This window comes from Empidonax traillii, unplaced genomic scaffold, assembly GCF_003031625.1.
Source record: "Empidonax traillii isolate 1590-97213 ecotype Southwest subspecies unplaced genomic scaffold, ASM303162v1 scaffold12:size2584012, whole genome shotgun sequence".
NCBI classification, from domain to species: domain Eukaryota; kingdom Metazoa; phylum Chordata; class Aves; order Passeriformes; family Tyrannidae; genus Empidonax; species Empidonax traillii.
This window is the reverse complement of record NW_020955205.1, coordinates 1,190,846-1,209,764: the sequence shown is the minus strand read 5'-3', so window position 1 is coordinate 1,209,764 and position 18,919 is coordinate 1,190,846. Positions and strand designations below refer to the sequence as shown.

The 18,919-nt window shown below is 48.2% G+C and overlaps 1 protein-coding gene across 1 annotated transcript in view; it reads right to left on the bottom strand.

Annotated features, from left to right (window-relative positions):
* HCN4 (hyperpolarization activated cyclic nucleotide gated potassium channel 4) overlaps positions 1-18,919 on the bottom strand; it is a 93,523-nt gene that overhangs the window by 61,880 nt on the left and 12,724 nt on the right. The window contains exon 2 of the mRNA XM_027889962.1: positions 2,162-2,585. Within this exon, the coding sequence (XP_027745763.1) occupies positions 2,162-2,585 (424 nt within the window). The remainder of the gene's footprint in view (positions 1-2,161; positions 2,586-18,919) is intronic.

Below are 18,919 nucleotides of genomic sequence, written 5' to 3'. Positions count from 1 at the left end.
AAGTAGGTCTAGTCCAACACTGCTCCGTCCTACAGGAATTATTAACACTTCCACATCACCACTGATCGGTGCAGTGAGGAAAGATTAATGTGGACTTTCAGACACAGATCATCTGTAGGCACTTCAGAGTGAGAGGAAGAAAGCACTGTCAGTGTGGTTCCAGGGAGCACAACTCCCACGCAAAGATGAAGCAGCACTTCCCTTCCCTGTCTCCCCGTTGCTTTGTAGCAGGCACTGCACCAATGGCAAGGGATCACCCCTTCCTCTGCTCCCCTCCCCCGTGTGAGAGGGTGGAAAACCTCCCAGTATTAAACTCTCTCCAGGAAACTGCTGCTTGTGTTGAGCCCTGTTTGACAAAAAGACTATCATGTTTGGTCTGGCGGGCTCTGCAGTGCATAACAGAGTCTGCATTGCAGTCCCAAACTGCAACCCAGCACCATCTGGCCCTTCCACAGGCAGCACTGCATCGCTCCGGGGAGCCTGTTCCTCGGGGGGGTCTGCAGAGCACCCGGCTGTGCTGCCCCAGCACCCAGGACGGCAGCAGGAGGGAACAGCATCCCACAAATGGGGTTTGAGAATGAAACTAGAAATGGCTGCTCGGTCAAACTATGAGGAGCAAGAGAGGGAAAAGCACTGATTTGCTTTCATTTCATAATTTCTTAAAACAAATTCAGTACAATCAAAAGCAAATATACTTAAATCCTCTCCAACCAACTCGTGGAAGGGAAGTCAAGGAGCTCTGCACTGCTGTGGGTACCTGTAAATCACTGTGAAGGAACTACTTTAATAACAGCCTAAGCCACCAACTCTCCGTTCCTGAGCACTCTCGGAGTGGAGGGCAAAGAAGCAATGCAGCCATGGGACAGGATAACAGACCTGCAGCTATTCCACTGCTCTCTCAGCCTCCGACTTCTTGAGTCACACCGAGAAGGACACTCGTGCTTTATTCATCTCCACCTCTCTGTGCACTTCCTGCCTGTGCTACGAAGCAAATGAACCTCGTAGGGAATTCTTGTGGCCGTCTGTCCCTCAGCACCTTGCACAGTGTCACCCCAGACCTCAGCAAAGCGTTACGCTCTGCTCTGAGTGAGGCACTCACAAATTACTACACCACAAAGATGAAGCCTGAAATTTGTAAAGGATGCCCCAGTGCTCAACCTGAGTCTGCCACGCTGGAGGAGGGGACGGTTCAGCTCTGCCATAAATTAGTGTTCTGACAGCTCGGTGCAATCCAGCCATGACTTGCATGGCTGCTTTCCCTTCACGTTCCCAGGAGTACGCTCTGCATTAGATCAGGCTCTGCATCAGGCTCTGCTCCAAAGCAGAAGAGAAAGTATGGGGAGGAAGATGAAATTGCCTTGACCAACTTTCCTTGTCCAGAAAATATGCTCCTGAGGTGTGGAGAAAGACGCAGGGAGCTTTCTCTCTGCTTTGGAGAGCACGGAGACGGGAAAAAATAACTAATTCTCAAGGGACTTGAAAGGTTGCACCTTCGCTCACATTATGCCTGACAAGTCACCCTGCACCCTGGAACTCCCCTGGGAACAGCACAAGGTCCAGGGGTGGCAGTAGGGATCTTGCCTTTCGCTAGACCTTTATGTCTTTAAACAGACTCACTTTGTCTGCAGATTGCTCTTTCTTCCTCTTCCCCTTAACAGCGTGCCACAGAATTTAGACAGCAAGAAGGTTATAATATATCACCATGCTCCTCTCTTTATTCAAGAGATAAGCACATAGAAGAAGCAGATGGTAAACAGATGCCACAGGTCCTGCAAATCAGCTGTCTCTAGACCTTTCCTCTGAGCTGTTTCTGGCCTTTTTGGGGCTCTGAGAGGGCAAGCCCTCGCTGTCTGGGTAACTGCTCTGCTCACAGGCAGCTCTATAGCTACACACTTCCTGCAAGGGGTCCTGCTCTCCTCCCAGCCCACGCAGCATCTCCACACATCATCTAAATGATGCTCCTCAAGCCGACAGCACAGTCTCAAGTGCCTGAGTAACAAGACCCAGAAGGCCCTCTTGGGAACCTGCTAAAAACAAAGCATTAGGGCCCAGCCACAACTGCTTAGCATTGGCACTGGCATAAAGGAGGAGAGTGGGCATTCAAAGCAAGCACTTTTGCAAGGGAAGGTGTAGAAGTCAGTGCCCCAGAGGCTGTGCTCACCTCCTCCCACTGGTGGATGTAGCGGATGAGCCGGGAGAGCCGCAGCAGCCGCAGCAGGCTCAGGATCTTGGTGAAGCGCACGATGCGCAGGGCCCGGGCCGTCTTGTACACCTCGGAGTCAATGCGGGTCTCCACGATCAGGAAGATATAGTCCACGGGGATGGAGGAGATAAAATCCACCACAAACCAGCTCTTGAGGTACTTCATCTTGATCCTCTGCGGGTCCAGGATGATCTCGGTGTTGTCCTCCACCACGATGCCTGTTCGGAAGTTGAGGACAAGGTCGATGAGGAAGAACGTGTCCGAAACCACATTGAAGACAATCCATGGGGTAGTGTTTTCATCCTTGAAGAAAGTGATGCCCACAGGGATGATGATCAGGTTCCCTACCATCAGGAGCAGCATGGTCAAATCCCAATAAAACCTGGACAGCAAGACAGAGACATGTGAGATCAGCCATAGAGCAGGAGATCAGGGAGTCCAGGTCAACAGCACTAATGATCTAATACATCTCTGCTGTCAGTCACTGCCTTCGCTGCTGCTCTGCCTCGTGCACAGAGGGCACAAGCTGCTAATTAAGTAATTAATATCACAGGAACACTCCTCCTCTGGCTTTTAGGGTTCAGAAAGGACTGGGGGAACTGGGTGCACGGCTGGCCATGACCACTTGGAAACTTCCACTGGGACTTGGGAGCTGCCCCAGAAGAACTGACAAACCTGCACTTCTTACAGCGACTGTTGGGTAAGGAGAGAATTTGGAAGGCCTCAGTTTGTATGTCAGTAAAGCCATTTGGGGTCAAAATCATCAGGCTTGCTCTGACTGTTTGATCCTTCTTTAGAAGAAGCCAGCACTGATAGCGTTGGGATCAGGATGGAACTGGAGATTGGGCTGTCATCTACAGCTCAGTGCAGATTTCCTGCTGAGCCAAGCTTACGTTGAGCCTGGACTTCAGGACTCAGTCCACTCTATAGACTCCTGTGCTGTACAGAAGTAATCAATAAAGCTTGGAGTCACGTGCCTGGAAATATCTATTGCATTTCTAAGAAAGTAACAACAACATTTAACTACTGTTCCATGAAGCACAGTCTCCAAGAAGCTTATCTTCACCTCAGTGGCAAGTCAATATTACCCAGTGGACCTTGCAATAACATCCATTTTTGTTTTGAAGGTACACACAGTTTGAATATAATCCCCAATTTATCTGTTTAGGATTTTTTTAAAGATTTTTCCACAGGTATTGGTGTAAAAGATACACAACCAGTCACAACTCTCCCAGAGTGAGGACTAAAACCTTTCCTGGGTGTCAGTTTGTTGAGGAGCCTCACTGCCCAACACAATGGTGCTCCAGTCCCCCTCCAAATGTTTCACACGTGGAGATGCCAATGTATTGTGGACTCACATTGCCAAGATTTCATCGGCTCCACTTTGTATTCTACAGGGCAGCCACTATAATATTGTGAGATACCACAACTAACTTGTCACAGCAAATGAAGAATTAACAGCAGTGATGGCAACGGAGTGACTCTGGATTTACAGTGGTTTAACAAAGGGAAGTGTTGAATTTGCTGCAGGACATGTACATGCTGCTCCTCTGCCTGACACATTACAGTCCAAATCACTGAAATGTTTTAGTAGAACTGGACTTGCTTTAAAGCTCCTCAAGCTCTACCTTTGTTAATGCTTGTTCATTTAAAACCTGGGCCTTGAACCAGACTGAGCTGCTGCACAACAGGATCTCTGCAGCAAGGCAACAACACTGGTTTGTTAAACTCTCAGCAGGAAAACCAAAAGGGCAGAATATGCCTTAAAAGCCTTCCCTGTACAGAGTCTCTCTCCCTGGTAAGAACACAACACTTTAAAGCACCTAAAAGCATACTTAAGATTCCAGCTATTGCACCTGTACAGATGGGGTCACCAGCAGCACACCAGCAATTCTCAGAATCACTCAGCAGAGGCTGATGGGAACTGATTTCAGAATAAGCAAAGTTATTCACTAACGAGGTTTCTAAAAATGTCATCAACTCCCTGCTCCTTGCTCTCAAGGTGCTGTGGCCCTGCAGGGAAGGGAACGTGCAACCCTTCCCTCACTCTGGAGGTGCAGTGGTGCTGAGATTTGTCCGTGTGGCTCTAAGAGCAAAGCCGTGTCACACAACAATATGCATTAATATAAATCCATGTTGTGATCTTCCTTATTAAGGGCCTGAGATGATGCTGCAGCTTTCCCGGGCAATTAATCTTGATAATCGCACAATGGCAGGAAGTCTGGAAGCAGTGTATGCATTATTACCGAAAATAAATAACCTCCCAGCCATCTTTAATTTGCCCTCGGGGATACAGGAGGAGATATGCACAAAGAAAATGAGTTTTCCCAAGTTTCAAATTAATGGCATGAACCAGGCATGGCCAGGCTTGCAGAAAGTGGCTTTCTTCAGAGATCTTTGGATTTTGTGCCTCTGACTTTTATGCTGGGTGGTGATTTCCATACTTAGTGGTGCCTGGGGGACACTGACAACAGTGGCAGGATGGCTCCCAGTTGAAGTCAGACATTTTCCATAAACACAAGCCCAGTGAAATGCTTTCTGCCTGACTGTGGCACATCCTGCTACCCTGGCCTCTCTCAGTCAGCTGTCCTGCATCCTGACTTCCTCCATTTCTCACTCTTGCAGTGTGAGCTCCTCCTTCCCACAGGCTCCTCTCTCCCAGTCTGCCAGTACTGCTGACCTGCCCATGGACAATCATGGGCTGCAATGTGGGCGGGAGGGGTGAAGTGCTGAAATTCACGGCCACGTGTTTCTTATACCACAGCTCTCCTCAGGGGGGTACCAGTGACCCGAGATTATTGCCACAAGCTGCCCTCAGTTCTGAGCTCCACCACTTACAAACTACGGAAGGTAAATTTTGTACCCAGGGCACCCCTGCTAACAGAAGGGGATCCAACGTGTCAAGGAGGACATAACCTTTGGGCTCTATGAAGGAGGCAGAAAAAGCTGGACACCACCAGGAATCTGCTCTGCACACCAATTCCAGCACCTGCCTTTACAATATAAACTGCCTAAAAGTTTAAATTTGACTATTAAGATTTGCACTACAAAGTAGGATCTGTTCAAGGTGGCATCACTGGATTTAGACTGAATTAGACTCCTGGGGACCACACCACCTCAGAGGTCTAATACCATCCATGTGTCATGTTGTGTTTACTCAGAGGAACATCTTTTCACTCCCTGTAAATTATTGGCCACAAAGACTAACGGTGCATGTGATGTATGTAAGGGCAAGCACCAGCTATTAATAACCCATGTTTTCTGTATTTCTGTTGTTCCTTTCACCCAGGGATTCCACGGAGCTGACAGTGATGAAATTGGCTCCGCTGCACCCACGAGAGGCAGATGGAGTTATTATCCCTGTCTTGCAGATAGAGAAGCCGCACGGCAAAATTAAGAGCGTGGGATTTGTCCACGGAAGTCTGAGACTAAATAAGGGTTAGGACCTGTATTTGATTCCTGAGTCTAACCAGATCTGAAGCTATTCATGTGGCTTGCAAAAGAGCTTAACAGAGACACATCTCTTGGGCATCTTCCTTGATATCCTGTGTACTTCTCACTTCTCTTCCTGTTTCCAAAAGCCTACATAAAAAATTAATAAATATGAATGTATTGTTTTATTATAGTTGACTCAGTGCAACTGAACAGCTCACAGCACAGGGAACAGCCAGCACTATATAAACCAGATGTCTTGTTCAAACACACTTGGTTTTTATACTACATCCTACTCTCTGCACGCTTCTTGGATCTGAAAATCACATTTTAACATGCACCGCTACCCCGATCTTTTAATTCCTAATATATTATTTAAACAGAATGCGTCTGAGAATTAGTGTGGCAGAGACACTTCAAGAATATACGCTCCTTAAGCACTGCTGGTGTCACTCAGCTGATTTGACAGTCTGTGCACTTTGTAGGTATTAATTTGTGGATTTTGAACATTAGATCATCTTTCTGTTCTGTCTAGTGCATACTGTAACAGCAGGCCAGGAATATCGCTTTTGGGAGTAATTGTAAAATTAAATAAACCTTGATTTTTTAAAACTATTCCATGGTGCAGTGTGACCAATTACTGTGCAGGAGCTCAGGAGAGGCTGTGAGGAATTGGAGAGGAAGCAGTAGATCTCAGAGGTTTGAGGTGAGCCCAGTCAGCACCTCTAGCCAGAACAGCACTCAAGCCTGCCCCGGAGTGGGGCACATTTGTGGCCTCACCTTCTGTTCTGGCCCTGTAGTGTTTGTACTGTCGGGAGAAAATAGACTTGAGCAACCTCACCTCTAAATTAACAATGCTTTTTGGATGTTCCCAGCTCCTGCTGAAAGGCAGCCAACTCGGGGTTGAAGTGAGGCGCTGCCTCAAAGGGAAGCAAAAATAAAAATGCACCTAACTGGAAATGCAGGGAGCCAGGACACTCTCCCCAGCAGCGGAATTCAGCTCAGCCACCGTGACCAACCTTGCTAACCTTACAAGAACAGCTCTTCAATGAACAGATCTGGTTCAAACCAAAACCAAAGACAAATCCAGTTGCTCTCCCAAGGCTCGGTGCTCTCTCCAGAAACAGAGTGCCACCTACTGTGTCCCACGTGGAATCTCCACCCTCTGCTCTGACGGGGAGGAATTGCTCCTTAATTCCTTCAAAGAGCTGCTGAAAACCTGCCCTTTTCCCCGGAGCAGCAGCTCCCTTTCCCCACTCTGGACTGCAGTTGAATTAGACACTGCTGTGCTCACCACCAGCTATCCTGACAGGAAGGAGGTCGCCCTGTAACTCCCAGCACTGCTAGTGGGGCTGAAAATAGAAATCATCTTTTGTAAAAGAGCATATTAGCACATGTCAGGGTGGCTGGAGCCACAGTGAGAGGAAAGTTTACTCCAGAAAGCAGCCATTCACAGAGGAATCTGAACACAGAGGAGAGAGAAAGAGAAAAAGCAGGAAAAGATCCTTCCCTGTCTTTGGAAGCATTACTTCTCCCAGACAGGAGTAGGCGTATTTCTGGTGGAGAGTTACAAACTTTGCTTTATCGCTGAGATAATGGGAGGAACACGTTGATTCACTGCTCCTAAACACACTAAGGGACACTTAACCAGCTACCGGGTCCAGGAATTCACTTGTGAGTACAATTTATTTATTTATAGGGAGTTACTCAAATACCCGTGTGCTTGGAAACCTCTTTGCCATGAACAGCCACCAAAGAGAGAGTCAAATGACCTACAGAAATATTCTGAACGCTCTGTAATGGGAAAGGACCGGGGTAAAGGAAAAGACAAACAGTTTTAATTCCTTCTGACCGGTCTATGCAAATAGTATGTATCCTCTGCCACGCTGAATAAACCTCTTGAGAGCACGAGGAATTAGCTGTGCGTTAGGACAGCACGAGGAGAAGAGCTCTCCGTGCCCCAGCCTCCTCCAGAATTCCCTGGACGCCTCCTTCAGCAGCGCCGGCTGCTCCTCCTGCAGCCCCCGCTCCACAGCTCGCCCTGAGCGCGCTGCTGGGCGAACACACGGCAGGGGGAGATCCCCCCGCGCTGCTGCGTGGGACGGGATTGCCCCCAGATCGCCCGCACCCACGGGTGCTCCAGCTGCCTCCGCCCGGGGACTGGGGAGGCTGGGCCGGAGCTGGCAGGGACACCGCTCGTTCCCCTCCGGACTGGGATGGTGGAGTCACTGCGGTGCCGCAGCCGAGCCAGTCAGAGGGACCGGGGGTGACTGGGCTGGGATCGAGTCTGCTCGGGATTAACCCCTGCCGAGGAGCACATCCCTGTGGGGCAGGGAGGGTTTGAAGTGTTCACATAAACAGGTGCTCGACTGGGGATATCTCACAGCACAAACACGGCGTGTCCCTGGGAGCACTTTGCATCCGGATCGCTTAAAACTCCTGTGCCGTCTCTGACAGCATTTTCATTGAATTCAGCTGTCAGTTCCACCCCAGGCAAGATATTTTCCATGGTCTGTACTTAGCCTTTGACTTAGATTATCTTCAATCTACATAATTGCTCACCTAATCTCCTCCGAGCAGCGCCGAATTCCAAACCATGTTTCAACTTTAGAACATATGCTCATATTATTACCTTAAAATATAATTACATGGGTTTCGGTAAGTGGAAAATTAAGAAAGCTATTGCTTATGTAATACTCGGAAATGACATTTGCAGTCCAAGCAAGGTAGCTTTTTTATTGCTTCTCTATCATGAATTTTTAAAAGTAACACTACATTATTAAACAATAATCAACACCCTGCATTTTTCAAAGTAATGTTCAAACATTAATTAAATCCCAACAGATATAATTAGGAAGGTATTATCATTCTATATTACAGATAGATTATGAGGTACTAAAGATTGAAGTAACTTACTCAGAGGTAGAACTACTACCCAGAAAACATGCTTGCCTAGACTCAGAAAAGGTTTCCAGTCATGTTATAATCTGTAATTTGATCAGTAGTAGCAGAGGGAAAATTTCCTTTCTTTTCCATTGTAAAAATATAAATACACATGTTACTTAGCAATATTTTTATTCCAGCTGTAATAGTTGACAATTTGCAAACAACACGTTTGAGGCAGTGGTGCATTTAAGCAATTATCAGAGTGCACTGTGAATGCCGCCCTTTCTGTAGCTCACAAACACAGGGCATTACAGCAGTCTGAGCTGGCCTAAATTGTCTGTTGTCTGAGAGCACCTACACTGCACCCACTCTGCTGTTGGGCGTCCTGGAGAGATGGAGATCTGTGTGACACCCAGGGGGACCTGGACAGGCTGGAGAGGTGTGTCCGTGTGACCCTCTTGAGCTCCAGCAAGCCCGAGTGCTGGTGCTGCCTCTGGGTCAGGACAAATCCAAGCACAAATCCAGGCTGGGGAGGAATGGATTGAGAGCAGCCCTGAGGAGGACTTGGGGGTGCTGGTGGATGAGAATCTAGATACGTCCTGGCCACATGCACAGGGACCAGAAACCACTCTGTCCTGGGCTGATCCCACAGCAAGAGCAGCAGGGGAGAGGGGGATTCTGCCCCTCTGCCTGTTCAAGTGAGACCCCACCTGCAGCCTCCAGCTTTGGTGTCCAACACCACAAGGATGTGGAGCTGCTGGAGTGAGTCCAGAGGAGGCCATGGAGCTGCTCCAAGGGCTGGAGTCCCTCTGCTATGAGGAAAAGGCTGGGAGAGCTGGGTGTGTTCACCTGGAGAAGAGAAGGCTGTGGGGTGACCTAATTGTGGCCTTCCAGTACCTGAAGGGAACTGACAAGAAAGAAGGAAGGAGACTATTTACAAGGGCCTGGAGTGACAGGACGAGGGGGAATGGCTTCCCACTGCCAGAGGGAACAATTAGATGGAACACTGGGAAGAAATGCTTTACTCAGAAGGTGGGGAGGCCCCAGCACAGGTTGCCCAGAGAAGCTGTGGCTGCCCCATCCCTGGAGGTGTACAAGGCCAGGTTGGATGGGGCTTGGAGCAACCTGGCGTGGTGGAAGGTTCCCTGCCCATGGCAGGCAGTTGAGCTGGATGACCTTTAAAGGTCCCTTCCAAACCAAACTATTGTATGATTCCACATGACAGAGATTATGACATGAGAATTCAGAAGCAAAGCAGCCCTTACATCAAGGGCAATGTACTGAGGAGTGTGTTTGTCTGAACCAGGAACCAGCTCAGTGCCCAGTGCTCAGCTGCCTTTTCCATCAGGTATTAGCTAAGGAAAAATGGCAATGCCTTCACCTCGTGTGGACTCTGCAGGGAGGGAGAAGAAGCCACATGCCAGGACTTCTGGGGCCTCCTGCAGAGCTGGGACACTCAGCTGGGACACTCGGCATTACCCGTGGGAGCTGTCAGGGGAGTCACCAAGCAGCTGGTGGTGACTGTCCTTCACCAAGCAGCTGGTGGTGACTGTCCTTCACCAAGCACACATTTACCAAGACACAGACATTTCTCTGGCCCCCATCTTGCCAGTCTGAAACAGGCTTTGTGACTCAGACAAGCTGGACAGTCTTGACCTTCTGCGACTTTGCTGGAACAACTTGCTTGTGTTTCCTGGTTTTCTGCCTCAGAAGACCCAAGCACTCTGCACTGTCTTTGTGCTGAAGTGCACCAGTCATGGACCAAAACCACAGTACGAAAAGTATTGTTCAAGCATGTGAGAAAACCAACAGAACCTTATCCTAAAGAGCTGCCGACACCCCTCCTCATAAGTGCATCTCACTTTCCCTCAGATCGGGAAGCTGATGACAGCGAAGCTGGTGATAGGACAACAGCACTCCAAGTAAGAGATAGTGCTATCATTTCCTCAGGATGCTCCCAGTGCCAGGCAGTGTGAGTGAACTCCACAGCCAGTGCTATCCCTGAGCTCAGCTCCATGGACAGAGCCAACCCTGCAGGGTGTTGTTTCACTACAGTCTGAGGCAGCCAGGACAGGCAGGCTCGCAGAGGTGCTGCTGCCAGCCTTGCACGTGTCCTGGGATAATGAGAGTTCTGGACACTCAGTGTGTAAAGCCAGCGCCTCCCACCCAACCCTGTTAATAGAACTGTATAGGCATTTGCAGGAGTTTTATGTGCAGTCAGCCATATGATGAATGCAAATGTATTGGAACACCTCCTCCCAATCCTCTGCAGACACACTGTACCACACAGAGACAGGATGCTCCTGCACTTCATGTCCCATAATGCTGGAACACGCACATGGCACAAGGATAAGAAAAGTCACGGTGGCTTCGGCACAAAGTAGTCAATTGACCACTGCCCTCGACTCCTGCTGCCTTCCTGCCTGCAGATATCACCCTAACAAATTAAACCCTATCTTAAATCTATACTTAGAACCCAGTCTTCCCAGAAAGGTAAAAATAAACAAGATTTCATTTCTTACACAGAGATAGCCACAAGAGACTTCGTTTGTTCCGGCTCTAAATTTGGAGCATGAAGGCCAATAGAGCACACATCCCATTTCCGACTAAAACAGCATTATTAATATTTTCTCACTTGCTTGGACACATCTATTAGTATTTCATGCAGAATTCCCCTGTAACAAGCTGCAAAATATTTGTGAAATATTTGTGGGTACTACTCATAGGAAAGTTTATTCCCTCTCTTTTTGAAGGCCCAGAGGACCAGCAGTTACACACTGAACCCAGACAATTTATTGTCATTCACATGGCACCGCTGAGGTGATCACAGATATAAACTGTTGTGCAGCAGTGGCTGGAGATGCCATGGGAAGACAATATGGTGCAGATTCAGTGGGAGATTTACTAGCACAAGACTCTTCCAGAAGGATAATGAGGCACACCCCACTCTGACCTGTCTGGGTACACTCCTGTCCCCAATGGGGTTACCTCCTCAGACCACGGCACTACACAAGGTATGTTTCGCTCCATGGCTGGCTCATCAAACCCCATCAGAAGGAACCTCCCACCCCACATCCTCCCAGGCTTAAAGAATTCAGTACCGTGTTCTATTTGTAGCATTTAACCAACACTCTCTGATGCCACAAAGCCCAGGCCAGGAGAGCTTAACCCTCTCTTCACAGCCCACCCTACTGCACTCATTAATATTTCTGGATTCCCCTCTGCTCTGCTGGCTCCACGCTGAATCCCAGAGGTTTTCAAGGTGTTGGATGTGTATTGATCCCACCTTGCTCCCAGAATACATTATGCATGAGCCTGCCATGCTAAGGGCCTGGCAATTCCACATTGTTTGATCTTCTGAAATCTCCTGCTTGTATGAATATGGAAAAGTTCCTCTTTGTTTGCTGCCCATTGATCCAGACATTGACCCTTCTCCGTGTGCATTTATCTCTGATGATTTAATAATGGCAGAGACCAATAAGCTGAGGAAAGGAAGGAAGCCCCTTCAGGGGGACCTATTGCCATGGAAACATGCCATATGTTGTTGTTGTAGACAACGGACAGATCAATAAGGGCTGCAGCTTCCAAGTCATTGGGAATATCTTGTGGAATGTGAAGGATTAAAGCCCAAAGACATGCATAAGTTTTGACATGATGAAGTTCAGGCCCTGGCCTGTATCCAACATCCAGAATGAATTAAATCCCAGTGCCTGGGCAGCCAGATCTGCATTAGGGAGCTCTGAATTGTCTCAGAAGCCAGTGATACTGGGCCAAGGGTTTGGTTTGTACAAAGGTATATGAAGGAAAACAACTATCGATGTCATCCATATGGAGGATACAGATATTTGTCACAGAATCAAGGAATCACAGAATGGTTTGGGTTGGAAGGGACCTTAGAGCTCATCTCGTTCCCCAAACCAGCCATGGGTAGGGACACCTTCAGCCACACCAGGTTGCTCCAAGCCCTGTCCAACCTGGCCTTGGACACCTCCAGGGATGGGGCAGCCACAGCTGCTCTGGGCAACTTGGGCCAGGGCCTCTCCACCTTCTGAGTAAAAAATTTCTTCCCAAAGTTCCATCTAAACCTCCCCTCTGTTAGAGTGAAGCTGGTCCCCCTTGTCCTGTCACTCCAGGTCCTTGTAAATAGTCTCTCTCCATCCTGTCAGTTCCTTTCAGGTACTGGAAGGCCACAATTAGGTCACTCCAGAGCCTTCTCTTCTCCAGCTGAACAATCCTAATTCTCTCAGTCTTTCCTCATAGCAGAGGAGCTCCAGCCCCTGGAGCAGCTCCGTGGCCTCCTCTGGACTTGCTCCTACAGTTCCATGTCCTTCCTGTGCTGGGGATCCCTGAGCTGGAGGCAGCTCTGCAGGTGGGGTCTCACCTGATGGGCAGAGGGGCAGAATTCCCCCCGCCCCTGCTGCCCCTGCTGTGGGATCAGCCCAGGGCATGGGGGGTTCTGGGTATGTCTGTTAGTTCAGAGTAAATGCAGAGGACACACGACACCAACTCAGGAACAGGTATCTCCCACCACTACCTTTTTGGTGAGTTACAAGGAGGACAGGCTGGGTTCATAAATATTTTGTGTTGACGTGTCTCTCTTAATATGACTTTATGTGAGATGGGGATGTCAGCCTCACCACTAGGAAGCCAAACTTACTAAAATTAAACACTAAAGTAAGGCAGAGAAATGACATGAGTCACAGAACTAGGTAAGAATCACAATTTAGAAAGTGGGGGATGGTGGAGGGGACATTGCTGTGCTTTCTGTGAGCTGTTTGCTTTGGACTGACAAATTTATGCCCTCCTGCTCTGCAGCAGTCCACAAGGAAGTGACAAACACAGGCAGCAGAGAGATAAGTCATCTCTGCTCTCTCAGCCAGCTGAGAAAAAAACTTCCCGCCATCTGAGATGCTAAAAATGTTTCTCCTGGGTATTGCTGTGACACAGCTCAGAGTGGATCAGGAGTCACAACTCCACTCTCCCCAAATGGAAAGCAAATGGAAATGGTCTCCTAAAGGCTTCCCATTGCCAGAGGGCAGGGTTAGATGGGATATTGGGAAGGAATCCTTCCCTGTGAGGGTGGGGAGGCCCTGGCACAGGATACCCAGAGAAGCTGTGGCTGCCCCAGCCCTGGAAGTGTCCAAGGCCAGGATGGGGCTTAGAGCAACCTGGGATAGGGGAAGATGTCCCTGCCCATGGCAGGGGGTGGAACAAGATGGTCTCTGAGGTTCCTTCCAAGCCAGTGCAGTCTGTGATTCCGTGATTACTCCATCATCCAGGCTCTCATCGAGGCTCCTGGAGCCCTGTTTGGGGAACACACTGTAACTTCTGAACCAAGCACCACCGGTGTAACCATCTCCACAGCCTTAGAGACAACTCTGTATGTGCTTTAGCTGAGTACCTGGCCATCCAATTCTCTAACAGTGAAAAACCAAAAACCACAGGAATAGCTTCCTGTGCCTGAGGATGGATCAAACCTGAGCCTGATGCAGCTGCTGTTCAGCTACATGAAGTGATTCCCCCACCGAGGTACATCTCTGCTCACAGCCACACCTGCTCTCTCATGCTCTCAACTTCTGAAGATACCAGGATTTATGTCTGAGACAAGCAAGAGCATCTGCCAGACTTCAGCACCGTGCACACATTCCTACCACTCTGTGTGAGCCCTGGATATGCCAGATGGGGCAGGGAGAAAAAGCCTAACTTCTTTTCTGATTAATGGTAGGGTGGCAATCCAAAAAGATGACAGAAAGAGGTAATAGAAAGTAGTTTGGGGTTTTCCAGTGGTCTGCTGGATGATCATATTCACATCTTTCTCACTCTAAAGGCTCAAAACTTCCTAAACCAGATGCTCACTGAAGGGAGGGAAAGCCAGCATGACAGAACATGTTGGCTGCATGTGGCTTTCCCCCGACAAGGACAGCTCTCCACAGACCTGGAGGTTACACAGCACAGGGTAAGAACACCTGGGAGAGTTCCCTCCCAAGTCAAATGCCTTTACCAGGTGTTGCTTCTGGGTTAACAAACCTTGGCCAACAGCAATGACAACTCCAGTGCGAATTTTCTGCCTACTCAGTGAATGTGGCTGAAGTGCTGGAGGAAGTGCCAAAGGAGCAACGTGTGAGGACCACGGACTGGGATGGATGGAGGATAATTCCGCTCCTACTGACCTGTGTTACAGAACCAACAGAACACCGATTTACATCCTCACTTTAGCCCTGGTGGGCAATGCCATCACTGTTTCAGACAAGGCTGAGCACACAGTGCCTCCTTCTGTGGGGAGGAGAAGCTGGGGTGGAAGGGAGTAAGACATCCAAATGGTAATGGGGTACTGCCTATGTGTGTCACAGTTTCAAGAGCACAAAATACTTTTTCTCCCCAACTCTCCCACTGCAAACATCAGACTTGTGTTTGAAATGAGTTGTTCAGGCTGCAATGGAGCACAATGAATCCTCAAAAAGACTAATGCTGCTGGGATCTTGGGGCTACTCAAGTAGCTGAGACCCCAGACAAGAGATGAATCACCTTCTAAAAATGTAGCAGTTAAGGGAGAAAAAAACCCATCCAATTGCTTCTGATTATTTTCAGTTTCAGAATAAACTCACTGTGCTAAGGCTGTGCTCACCTACAGCACCCACGTGAGTCCACCGTCCCCTCTGAACGTGGGATGCTGGATTAATTCCTGCATGTGCTGAAACACTATGGAGCTCCCAGGAGATTGTTTATCTTTTGACCTCAAAGCACGTTAGGGCAGGTTGGTGGAGTCTCACCCTCAGCATCTGCCAGTGGGGGAAACTGAGGCAGGGAGAGGCAGCTATTCCAGAGAGCGTCACTCTCTGGAAATGAGAGAGAATGGAAATGAGGAGAATGGAAAACTCAGAAACTGAACCTCTGCAGTATCTCCTCCCCAGAAAGGATACAGTCAGACACAAGCCCACAGAGGATGCTTAGAATCACCAGTTAACAGAACATGAGGAATTCAGTGGCCACTTTCAGGACATATAAGGCCTTTCCCCTCAAGTCAGACTGGCAGGAGCCAGTTTGGCTTTGCACCTTCACTGCGTGCCATGGAATGTGCCACATGCACTCCTGTGAAGGAAGCAGGTGATGAGATCCAGGCATTTCCACTTAGTACCTCTCATCCTTTTGCCAAGATGCAGGATATTGATGGATCTCTCCTGCTCTTCCCAGGACACACTGCAAATTTCTGGCTTTTGATCTTTGTGGTGTGAGGGGGATTCCCAGGGGATTCTCCTTTATCAAGTGTTGCAGGGTCTCAGTGATCCACAAAGTCCTCCCCAGCCATTTATTCCTGTCAAGAAGCCTTCCAGAGCAAGCTGGAACTGCAGCCTCTTCTCTCCTCACTATTCCGAGTCCCCGTTACAATAAAGATGAATTTGCATAATAACTCTCTTTTGAAAAATATACAAACCAGGAAAACACAGGTTGCAAAACTTATTCCACAAAGTGCTGTAACTCTAATGTCCAGTGCTGCTCCTCCAATATACAGAGTGCCAGAGACAAGCAGACAAATAGTGATGGGCACCATTTAAAAATGCTTAGATAAATCTTTCCCACTATGGGCTGGACCTGCTCTGCTCTATTTAAGTCAATGGAACACAGCCACTGAACCCTGGGGGAGCAAGTGCCAGTCCTAAATCATTTCTTTGATTAATTGTTCTTGGGAAGGAAGAATTCATTAAGCATTCTGCTCAGCAATTAGAAATAAATATATTTTTAGAATGAACAACCTGCCAGAAACAAGTTGTTTCAGAAATATATTCAGCTTGATGCAGCCCATTTTCCATCAATACATAACAAGGAGGCTCCAGCCTGCCAGCTTCCATCCTGCCTAGAGGGACACTGCAGGGAAAGGTAGGACAGTCCTGTCACTGAGGGACTACTTGGGATGTCTGCACCGCTCAAGTTCAGACTGCCTGAGCAACTCACTAGAAAATAATGTAGTTTCTCCGTATATTAGTATTCCAGACATAAAATGGGAATATATATCCTTGCTAGTTCACAGGAATATGACAAAGCTCTTTCTATAAAGCTGGGACAGTGCAGGTATGATAGTCATGAAAACCCAATAAATAAATAAAAAAAAAAACCTATATTTACACTTTGGCATCAGGCTCAGACATGCTTCGAAGTGAATGTGAAATAACAATCCCTGCAAAGATTTCTGGACCCATGACCAGCATAATCGCCCCAGCCTTCAGGCAGAACTGAAACAAGCAATTTGCTTTGCTGACACAGGAAATGATCACTAAAAAGACACTGGGACAGGTGCCTGTTCCAAGGCAGTGATGGTCAAACACTTCCCTAATGAGGGTGCACATTCCACCACATGAGTGTGTATTTTAAATTACCTGGTTTAACTTCTAAACTCCCTTACTGCAAGGCAGGAGCTCATCACAGGATCTGTTCATGCCCTGAGCCCAGAGAACCACATGGAGCTGTGAGATGGGCAGTGGCACTTTGCCCTCCCCACCAGGCCAGGAAAATCTTCTTCTGTTTCTGAGTGTGGAAGAGGACACCCTAAAATAACCTAAACATGTTCTGGGATCTGAAAGTTACAGTCACAAAAGACTATTCCAGGTTTTTAAGTTTCACGTCTCAAAAGAAAAGACATGTCTGATCCCTTGGTTGTGGTGCCTAGAGGCAAGTCTGTTCCCTGCCCCATTTTGGGAATGTAGGATGGCAGCAATGTCTCAATGAATTCCAGCTTCTCCAAGAAGAACACACTCTCAAAGGGCCCTCTTCTCTAAAACATGAAATATCCTTGTAGTTTTTTACTTCTGTGCACACAGGACCCAGTTTCAAGGCCACTGCAGCAGGCACTGGCTCAGGCTTTGATTTCAGCGGGAGCAGGGATGTGCTGGGGTACCAGGAAATAGGCTGGGAATTGGGCACTTCAGAAACGCTGCCCTATGTGATTTCTAAGGGTTTTGTCTGTTCAGTTAATCTAGTCCTTCTGTGTCAGTAAGCTTAGAGCAAGGCAAAAGCCAGGGTTTTCCTCTTCTTGTTTCATCCCACCGAAATGTCTGTGCTGTGACTCAGCCCAACTGGCTGGCACTTGGGAGATCGCAGGGATGGCGAGGAGAAGGTGATGAGGTTCAGTGATGAGAGTAGCTGGGAGAAAGCTCTGCAAGCCACTCCAGCCAACATCCTCAGTGCTCCAGTGGGGAACAGCACAGGGTCTTTCACTGGAGTCCAGGAAAAGCAGAGAGCAGATTAGCTCTGCTCTCAAGTACATCGAAAACTTGTCAGATATTCAGATAGTAAATTAGGGATCTCCTAATGCAAGACACCAGTGACTCAGAAATAGCTGTTTTGTGGGTGGAGAGCAGAAAATTCAGTGCTCTGAAACACCCCTGCTGGAGCAACAGAGCACTGGGCTCACTGAACCCTGCTTTGAAGATCCATTGCACAAACATCAAACTGTGAGTGTAATGTGGAGTCGCTGCCTTGTGCAGCATTAGCAGGTCTCAGACAGTGCCAGACACAGAGCCTACACGTGCCTTAGAGGTACGTGGAGGGAACCGGCCTGAGGTGCCTCCCAGGAGGAAACTGATTCCCAGTGTCACCCCCACAAGCTGCAGTGGATTCTCACCCATGCATTCATATCAATGAAATGATCATCAGTCCTTCTGCATCCATAAGAACTTCAGTGTGCGCAGCAATAACCTTACCCAGCACTGTAGCAAGGCCAATGCTGAGGGGAAATGCAGCAGAACAACGTCCAACTGCAGCTCCAGGGCAGGGCCTGAGTAAAGCTGAAGTCCATTATCTGAACTGTACTACAATTATTGGCAGTGTTATCTGGCTGCCTGGAAAGGTTAGTAGTTTGCTCTGTCAACAGCCACGGATTTATAAGGATCAGGGTACCTTCCATTGCTACAAAACTACTTCATTTGGAATATTCTCCTTTCTGATTCCTGAGCTAACCAGGTCCACATATATTTTGCCTTTGAAAAACCAGTTTTCAAAGAGCTTGGGAAGATTTCTCTCCCCACCTCTTGGACCAGCTGTAGGAAAGCTGTGCTCCACCCTGATCTGGACAACTGGAGGTATAGCCAGCTCTGCGTCTTTTTCCCTAACTGGACTGCAGATCTTGGTATCCAGGTTTCCACTTACCTGTCCTTAGTTCAAAGAGGTGCCCTTTCCCTGGAAAAATCTTGGCCACAAGGATGTGTAGAGAAAGCAAGGCCTAAAGATTATTCGTGGGCCAGGCTGAGGAAATGTGAGTGACTCACGTCAAGGCATCTTGTTGAGCTCTTTCACAGCTTGTCTCTGTACTTCTTATCTAGGAAACTGGAAAGAAATGCTGATGGGCTGCCATTCCTGAGAGTGTATGTGTGTGTGATGATTACACTGGAGGAAGTGTTTAAGAAC